Below are 9469 nucleotides of genomic sequence, written 5' to 3' on the forward strand. Positions count from 1 at the left end.
AATTTAGTGAATTAAGATAAATAAATTCAAGTGCAAGCAATAGATTTTTTTTACTTTCCTCTCTGAACACTGTAGCTTTCCTTCGAAATAGCTTGAAAAGGGCCGTTGGCATCATGCAGACAGTGCATGTGAATGTGATATAGCTCGCAATATCTTTAGATTTATATGATAATAGGAAATAAAGGACTGGGTAGAGATTGCCTTGTCAGTTGTCTGTGTGGGAGTAGCTCCTCTTATGCCGTGCACCTTTGTCCTGCTCCCTCGTCTAGTTTTAAACTATTTATTGGCAGACCTCACGAGTTTCTGATTCCTAATGTGTGGAAGCCATTGCGCCAAAAAACTGTACGTTATTTATATGTCCCCTGTTGTTTTAACATTTTACATTTCAATCTCAAACATCTTCTTTCTCATATTTCAATCCTTAGATGTTGAAAGATGAGAGAGAGTAACCGGAAAATATTTGAGAGATAGAAAAAGCTTGGACGATCACTTCCAGATATCCACTTCGCTCCGGCAGAGGAGGCTGCCTTTTGCCATCCCATCTCATGCATTCAACCGGTTTTTCACACACACGAGGTTCGATTCGAGGACGAGAGTGGAAAGCCATGCATGATATGCCAAGCAATATCTGGATATGTAGCTGAAAATGGAAGTTCATGAAAAGGCATAAATTGGAATTGTTCCTTTAATTAAATGGAGAAGCCATTGTGGCGTAGACTACTAAAGATAAAAGGATTTCGTTGACAGCTTTCCTCACAATAATTTCTTTAATGAATTGATAACTTTCACCCTGTTTCATGAGCACTACAAAAGGAAAAATTCCAAGCTTTTAGCATCTGATTTTGTTCCTCTTTGTGTATGATATATTTTTTTTTAATTTTTGCATTTCCTTAACCACAAAGAGTATATTGAAAAAGCCATATCAGTAAAGGGATCTTAGCATCGTATTAGTCTTTTTTACATTATTGTGAGATTGCAAATAAAAATTGTGAGAATCAAGTAAAAGTAATATGACTGAGATTTTGATTGAATGAACATGGAGAATCTAAATATTATTGAATATTCAAATTTTTAGTACTTATTTTTCAGTAATTAAGAAAGCAACCAAGATTTTAGCTTGCAAAAACTAAATCAATGATGTAGTTTTTTCGATTCAAGGTTAAGAATTAGAGGTTACCTTTCAAGAGATTATAGGGTGAAGTAGAATAGCCTATAGCCCTAAAGGCAACTATACTGTTACCCGCGGCCTCATCTATGCCCGCCTCTCCCCATGGAACAGTTTCACCATGTTCAATCTAGTGCAATCTGCTAACCAAATGCATCCTTGCCTTGCCTGTTTTCAAGTGTAGATAAACATCGTAAACCAGAATACAACTTCATATTTTGCTGATAGATTTATATGCCAAGCAATGCTGTCCGAAGCAGACATAATTTGGTGAATACATTTGGACATGCTTTTTGAGCAAGAAGAGTAAGCTCTTAAACTGACCAGCAATCCAAATTTTTTTACATGGTTAGGACAGTCAAATAGGGATGCATTCAGTCTCTTATATTGATTTTGCTACATACAATATTATATCTTTTCTCTTTCCTAGTATTCCTTTACAAAAATTTTATTACAACAAGCATGCAAGAATCACGAATTAATACAATCAGAAAAGGCAAACTTGATCGATTCACATCGGGTTGAGACTCTCCCTGGTACGCTTGGTTGGTTGGATGGTAGTTAGACATGTGAGACCTCTATCGAGCATTAACCTCATTCCACAACCAGTAAAAAAACTGTGTCATGCAATAGCTAACATTCTTGGTGCTGGGAAGATGCGGGAATGGCTCAAACAAAAGACTACATGAGCATCATGGTAACAGATGAGGCAGCAAACAGCACATAAAATATCACATCTTCATTGTACAGACCTGTGAAGCAGATAAGTTTTGTCAGGGAGTGGCCATTGTGAAGTTAAAATCGTACTTGGTGAGGAAAATGAAAGGCCCTTCTTGTAATCCAGTTTATAGGTTGCAAAACTAACTTGGACAATTGAAGAAAATAAAAATAAAAAATAAAAGACATTTGAGGAATAGCTCAGATGTAGATAGGGTACACTTTCATGCGTCACTGAAGTTTGTGTTATTGATAGAGGAGGATTAAGATCTGCCAGAAATTTATCTTTAGTGGAGTTTTTGGAATTAAACAGAATGTTTTGGTATCAATGGAAGTTGGTAAAGCTTCTAGCTCTTAAGAAAATATGAAAATACATACGTGCCATCTAATTCACATGCTAAGCCAGAAGTAGAAGAGCGAATACAATGAGATTTTCACGCATGTAACTCGAACAGCTTATTTTATAACAGCCTTCCTACTTTTCAAATCACAATGAAAGATGTTTTTGCGAAGATAACATGCAGGACTCAAATTTAAACAAACTAGAGCAAGCTTTATAAATTTCGATGGTTAAAACACATTAGATTCATTTTCTGCATAATGGTATTCCAGAGGAAGCATGGGCATAAGTTAGAATATTCTTACCACTTTGAGCATTTGCAGCAGCAGGAAGTGCTGGAATTTTTATGGCTGCAAATCAATAAGTTCAGGTTAACATCAAAGAATATGGAAGAGGAGAAATAAGAACTTAAATGGAAGAAATAACTTCAATTATTAAATGAAGAACCATCCAACGAACTAACAATGATGGGTTGGACATACTTTTATTGCATGATGCTGATAACTGAGATGTAGATGGCCATGGAGCAGGAATATTGTCATTCAAATCACAAATGAAGCTGATCCCTGAGTACTGATCAAATGTTGCATCAGAAGGCAAGCTTGGTAGAAGGCATCCAGACTCTAAATGGAAGATAAGATGATGAAGCAAACCAGTTAAATTCAATTGTATAAAATAATTCAAGCTAAAGATACTGTGTGTAATTATGATAGACTTGCCAATTACAATCATGGTAAAAAACACAAGAAAATTTTTAAGAATCAACTGCCCATGACCCAAGGCTGAAGATCAGATTTCCATGCCATGTGCTCAACGGGCATTAGTTGCATACTTATAAGAAGCATATTGGCGATCCTTAGCAGCAGCATGATGGCTTTCAGAATTTGACATGCTTATATGGATGCTAAGTTTGAAAATGAAACGAAAACTTCATAGTATGATTCCATACCTTGAATTGCAACTGAGGTGTGTCATTGTTGATCACCAGAATCATATATAAAGAGCAAAATAAGAAAAGAATCCTGCATTAGTGTCTGATTTAAATTTGTCTGAAAGAAAATGCTTGCAATATATCAACAGAGGGAAATTGAGATTTGGGAGAGGGTACTAAAGAAAAAAAGAAAAAAAACAGTTAGTTAAAAAATTGAAAACACCAACCTTGAAGGGAGAAATCCTTAAGGGTTATATGACAAAGGCTATAAACATCTTTTGTAATATTTGACCTCTGTAACTTCATTCCTAGAGTTGTAGCACAATTCAGAGCTTGCAAGTTGGTTACGAGGCTCTGCTTCTGCAAGTGAGACACGTAGCTCTCCATGGCACTACAACATTCTGTCTTGTTACTAATCCCATTCCCACAGCCCTTCGCAACATGTCTCATATCAGGGAAAACCAGAGGGCAAACTGACAAAGAAAGCACAAGAGAAAAATGAGAACAGAGTAGTTGCTGATGAGGCCTGCTGAAGGGATTTCCACTACTGGGTAAAGTCAAGAATCAAGGGCAATGTGCAGACCCCCATAAAAAAATTAACAATGCTAAAAAATATAGTAGTACATCTCATATGGAAAGTGAGAATTTTTTGTAATGAATAAAAGACGTCATTACTACTTTCACCGAAAGGGAAGTAGGACACACTACCACCATCAATTAAATTCTGCTTCTTGTGCACAGTGGTGGCTGGACTGCTAAGGCACAAAGCACCAAAGAGACAACAAAAGACTTGTAAGATGCAGTATGCTGATGCACATTATATGCTTGCATGCACACTAATAGATACATAATCACTTTTGCTGTTAAGAGATATCTCTTGGAAGAAGAGTTGACTAATTATTTGATAATCCACAGAGGTACCACATGCTGTCATCACAGGATTCCTGAAACTGAATAAATGGCCAACGGTAATTCTGATAATTTCTGGCCATAACATAAAAACAAGTTTGTGACATCCACAATTTCAAACTCACCGTTATTAACTTTGCAATTAGATAGTCCTCTGAGAACCTCCTTTGCACGAGAAGGATCGAGTTTACCAGCCAGCCATCGGAGTACAATCTGTTTACAATCAACAACCTTTGTTGACTGCTCAGTTAAACCACGGGACCCAGCTATGCTCAACACTTCAGAACCTTTTAATGCAATTTTTGTCGCAGCTTCTACTATGGCATTTTGACAAACTTGATTACAACATTCTTTAACAGGATCAATACTTTCACAGGCAGCAAGTAGCTTGGAAGAATCCACAGTGCCCTCGAATTCATTGACATCCTTAACAGGGCAAGCCCCTTCAGTGAGATTTGAAGGATGAATTGAGCATATCTTATTCACATTAGCTGCTGCACCCTGACCCACCAAAATTTGCTCAATATCTGAAAGGCAATACTTTGAAACAGTCCCATTTAAAGCAAGAGCATTGGTATCTTTACTGGATTGGCCAACAAGTATTGCAAGAGTGGCTTCTAACTGTGGACAGCATATAACATTAGCCAGCAATGGCGCAAAAACAGACCAACAATCAATTGATGTTGTGCTCATCAAACTTTGGGCAGCAGTGAAATTTAATGTGCATTGTCCTACAAAAGGAGAAGATCACCATATTTAAAACAAAACTGGGCCTTTCAACTCAAATGCCATCCAAATCAAAACTGACAAGACTACCTGATAACTTTGGGACAGTACTGTTTGTGAAAGGTGCTAAAGGAGCAGGTGCAAGAAGAGGAAGAAGGGGCTGAGGAGCTGAATCTGGAGAGATCTCAGGAAGAAAACCATCTACTCTTCTGTCAGTCGACAATGGACCTCCAAAATCGTTGAATGGGCTGCAGTAACATTCATTCAGACCTATAGCAGAAAGATTGGCTCATTGTGATGAAAACTCAAGAAATCAAGATTTTATGTAAAAATAAAAGCTTTGATGCACCACTACATTGCAACCACTGTTGAAAATTGAATGTAAATTAAAGGTATCATTCAATCTAAATAACAATCAGTGAAAAAAAGGAAAGCAGATCATGATACTTGATTGTTTAGTGTGCAGAAAAAACAGGCAAGAGAGGATAGTTCAAGAGAAAATCTAATGCAGCAAGACAAGCATCTTGTAAACAAATGAAGCACTAAACGGTTGTTCACTGCCTGCATTAAAAGCAACAATAGCAGTTATTCATAGGGCCTATCAATCATGCACCAGCCACATTGATCACCATACCAAGTAGAAATTGCCAAAGACAGGAAAATTTCTGACGTCTCCCCTGAAAATAATGTTTGTTGAAGAATGGTTCTTTTGAAGTTAGATATCAAACTACACAGTCAGTAGGTTGTAAGTAACAAAAGTTTTGCTTTTCTCAGAACCATATAATCTAAATCATGTTAAGAACTAGAAAGCCAACTCCTCCCCAAAATAGCAGGTAGATCAAATCCAAATATAAAAGATAGGCATTACCATTACCCCCAATGTTTCAAGCAGCAAGTTAGTGATGCAAAACTTGCCAAATAATCAGTTTAAATGAACTCTTCCCAAACCTGACCAAACATCTCCTCTCTTTATTAGTCATTCCCATATGAAAGGAAACCTAACTGAGCACTAAACCTACAACACCATCACATTATATTATACATTACTAAAAACACAGCTAAAGATACACTACACTCAAACAACAATTGTAACTTAAAATTATCAACAGGAGATAAAGCAACTCGATAAAGGGCCGCAAGTTAAAGAGTCAATATTGCATATCAGATAACATACGATCAATCACCCTACACAAAGTCTACAACTTTAGGCAAAAAAACCACAAAACTGATAAATTCCAGAAACCCCACTTGCACAAACCCATCATAGAGAGCCATAAGACTACCAAAAACCCAATTACAATCACCCCACAAAAACCATCACCTTGAAACCACCCAACTGAGAAAACTCACAGATCATGCAATAATAACCAAAACCCATTTACCATAACAGCAAATATAAGATAAATACTCACTCGAAATCAACAAAAGCACCTCCACAAAAACCATACTCAGACTCAGCTTCAGCTTCAGCTTGAGAGACACCCCTTCATTCATTCCTCCACTGAAATTAAACCCAAAAACAACAGCAAGAAGCCCAAAACAGACTGAAACGAAGTGAAAAGGAAGGCTTAGTGGTAAGAAGTTTGTGACTTGGAATTCAGAGAAAGGTCTCGTGTATGTGTGAAGAGAGAAGAAGCCATGAAAGCAAAGCTTGTTAATGTTATAAGTGTGTGGGGACCAGTGCAGTTTCAGCATAGCTGTACACTGAAGACTAAAAAAGAGAGTATTTACTATTTATTCATTAGAGGGCCCTACATAACATAATGACATAGAAACTGAGTTTTAATAGCACAACAGTGCCATTAATTGCCCTTTCTTTCTATGTCTCCACTTCTTAGCTCTCCCCACATTGGAGTCTTGTACACTTGGCAGGAGTGGCATGTGTTTGAAGAAAGGTTAGTAAAGAAGATTTATTATATTCTATTTATATCTGATGAGCAAAGAAGTGTGACTTAAGAAACATTTTTTTTATTATTGGAATTGTGTTTGAGTGTCTTTTAAGAATATATTTGACTTGAAAAAAAATATATTTTTAGTTATTTTTTAATGGTTTGAATATGTTAATATTAAAAATTTTAAAAAAATTATTATATTTTTAAATAAAATACACTTTTAAAAGGCATCTTCCAACATAATATCAAATACACTTTTAAAAATCACTTGAATTACCAATGATTATATTCTATATTGATTATATTCTAATATAGAAGATATTTATATGAAAATGATAAAATTAAATTCGAAACAAAAAAAATATATAAAAATAAAAATATTTTTAAAATAGTTTTAAAGTACATCTCTTTCTTTTCAAAAGATAAAGCCATATTCATATGTTTTAATTGTCTTCTTATTTTATGTTTTCGAGATAGTATCTTATGATATATTTGGTTAATGTTTTAAGATAGGAAGGATATATATAAAATAAAAAATAAAAAAAATTAAAGTGAATTTTTATAATTTTAAAATAGAAAGTGCAAAATAATATGTCATCTCTTTTTCTATTGTATTTATCTCTTGTTTGTTCATGAGACAATAACCAAATACTATCTTAAAAAATAAGTTTTGTCTATATTAATATAAAAGTTTATTCAAAAACATTTCTAATTGTTCAAAGATAAAAAAAATTAAAAATATTTTTTGTTTTGTATCATAGTTTAAGTGTTTTTTTTTATCAATAAACATAATTTGAAAAAATATATATTTGCAGTTGCATTCTAAACACATTCATGAACTCCACAAGATTTTTCAAAATCGCATGTTGTCATTCATCTTAAAACTAAAAGTACCCACAACTCAACATTTATAAATAAATAAATATAATTACAAAAACCAAAAAATATAGAAAAACTATTGTATATATGATTTACCAAGGATCACAATAATAAAATTATAATCTTGCCCATAACCAAAAAAAATCAAATTAACTGGACGTGAGGGACTTGAGGGGTAAAAAGATCATTTATAAAATTTAAGTGGTCATTTTTTATTTGTTTAGGGTCAGCGCTATCTTTTTAAATTTGTATGACAATTAAATTATTGTATTTCCTTTAGAAGTTCGAAAAACAATTGACCATGATCTAGGAGTTCTATAGGAAGTTCACTTCACTATAAACAATATCAGGATTCAATTTCCCTTACCATCAAAATTTTTTAACCATGACTTCAAGATCATATTAGTAACCATGACTCAATTTCCCTTATTATCATTTAGTTTTAGAGATATTTATTTTTTTTGTAAAAATAATAAAAGAAAAAAGTTGTTGATGCAACCATTTCACTAATTTTAGATGTGCGTGTGACTAGTGATTACAGTTATACTTGCATAGCATAATTTGATTCAATTAGACTTTCTCTATAGGTCATGTATGTATAGTGATTTCATTCAGTTTAACGCAAAATTTTTTCTCTCTCACTCTTCCACCTTAATTTTGCGTTCTACCCCTTTAAAAAATCATATCAACTCTTCAATTTGTTTTTGCTATTTTATTTTTTTTCTATCTTATTTTTTTATTGCTCTTATTCTGCTCTAACAAGTTTTTTAGATTGATTTTTTTTTAATTGGTTGGAAATCGGCCTTTTTAGTTAAGCTCAGGTCTAAAATTTTATGGGTTATAATTTTAGAATATTAATTTAAATTTTGGAAATTCACTTGAGTTTTTTTTTCATGGTATAAAATTTGGGTTACCTTTTTTAATTATTAAATTAACTTAACTTATGTTTTGTTTCTTTAAAAATCCTAGTGTCACCTTAATATCTTTCTACTTACTTCTGAAAAGATTTGCCCTAGCTCACGTCGTTGCACCCGTTTATAATACAAGTTTATTCGAGTTATTTTTTTTGTTTTTTATATTTTTTTCTCGCTTTTAGCCTTCAATATCTAGTTCATTGTAATTAAACTTTCGAATTTGTTTCGGTAAGGGCTCATGATTTTACCACAATCTCATACCATGAATTGTAAATTTGACGGATTAATTATGATTGGCAATGTGCCACTATTTTAATATTATTATTTTTAAAAAAATATATCATCTAACGTATCATTATTATTGAAGTATTTTAAAAATATTTTGGTTATCATAAATTGAATTTTTTATTTTTTAATATCTTTGTTATATGTAGCCCAGATGAAGAAAAAAAACCTAGTAAATGAACTATTTGTGATGCTATTTGATATTTGAAAACTGGTGATCAAGGGAATCCAACCTCTTAAAGTGCAGATACATCGTTGAATTTCCTGTCATTAATATTCCGATCATAAAAAACATGAAAAGATTGGTAAAGAGAGGGACTCACCTAATAGCCATACGATGATGTGAAATTCGTGAAGCTTTAATCAAGCACATTAGAACCTCGAGAGAGTTTTAATCATGTCCAAGAACCCTAGGATAAAAGTGGTGAAATATGGGTGGTGGGGCAGGGCGGTGTGGTGGGGTGGGGTGGGGTTTAATGGCTGTGGTGCTTGTTTCATGGGCATTTATGACGAGGCCAGCAGCTTCTTTCTCGTACACTTTTGTCATTAATGCGGGTGTTTCCTTTGACAATCGCGTTCGGATTTTGTTTGTTATTTCAGCTTCTGGGCTGAGAAAAGTCCAGTGAGGTTACTAGGCCTAGTGTTTGATGGTGAAATGCAGGCCTTTGCTCTTTAATGGGCTGGATCTCGTTAAACATTATTTTTTCTTAA

General features: G+C 33.9%; 1 protein-coding gene across 4 annotated transcripts; it reads right to left on the reverse strand.

Annotated features, from left to right (window-relative positions):
* Positions 1 to 327: 327 nt before the first annotated feature.
* LOC133703735 (uncharacterized GPI-anchored protein At1g61900-like) lies at positions 328 to 6558 on the reverse strand. Of its 4 annotated transcripts, XR_009843927.1 has the most exons (9): positions 6201 to 6558; positions 4879 to 5058; positions 4188 to 4793; positions 3381 to 3626; positions 3172 to 3183; positions 2705 to 2845; positions 2528 to 2572; positions 1178 to 1333; positions 328 to 640 (listed from the first exon to the last, which is right to left on the reverse strand). XR_009843927.1 is itself a non-coding variant. In XM_062128365.1 (8 exons), exons 1-8 carry the CDS (start codon positions 6481 to 6483, stop codon positions 1296 to 1298), a joined length of 1551 nt encoding a protein of 516 aa, XP_061984349.1. In that variant the 5' UTR covers positions 6484 to 6558; the 3' UTR covers positions 1111 to 1295. The 4 variants fall into 4 exon arrangements, 3 of the variants coding, with proteins under 3 accessions (XP_061984349.1, XP_061984348.1, XP_061984350.1); XM_062128365.1 differs by lacking the exon at positions 328 to 640 and having other exon boundaries at positions 1111 to 1333; XM_062128364.1 differs by lacking the exons at positions 328 to 640; positions 1178 to 1333 and adding an exon at positions 1456 to 1917 and having other exon boundaries at positions 6201 to 6552.
* Positions 6559 to 9469: the final 2911 nt, after the last annotated feature.

The sequence above is a fragment of the Populus nigra genome, chromosome 9 (genome assembly GCF_951802175.1).
Source record: "Populus nigra chromosome 9, ddPopNigr1.1, whole genome shotgun sequence".
Classification (NCBI taxonomy): Eukaryota; Viridiplantae; Streptophyta; class Magnoliopsida; order Malpighiales; family Salicaceae; genus Populus; species Populus nigra.

What these genes read in the sequence shown, in the direction of transcription:
- LOC133703735 (XM_062128364.1), bottom strand. Translation starts at nt 6,483, where the DNA reads ATGCTGAAACTGCACTGGTCCCCACACACTTATAACATTAACAAGCTT. An exon ending in GGTGCTTTTGTTGATTTCGA is followed by an intron (nt 5,059 to 6,200) that starts GTGAGTATTTAT and finishes TTTCTGCTATAG; the next exon opens with GTCTGAATGAATGTTACTGC. An exon ending in ATCAGCATCATGCAATAAAA is followed by an intron (nt 2,573 to 2,704) that starts GTATGTCCAACC and finishes ATTGATTTGCAG; the next exon opens with CCATAAAAATTCCAGCACTT.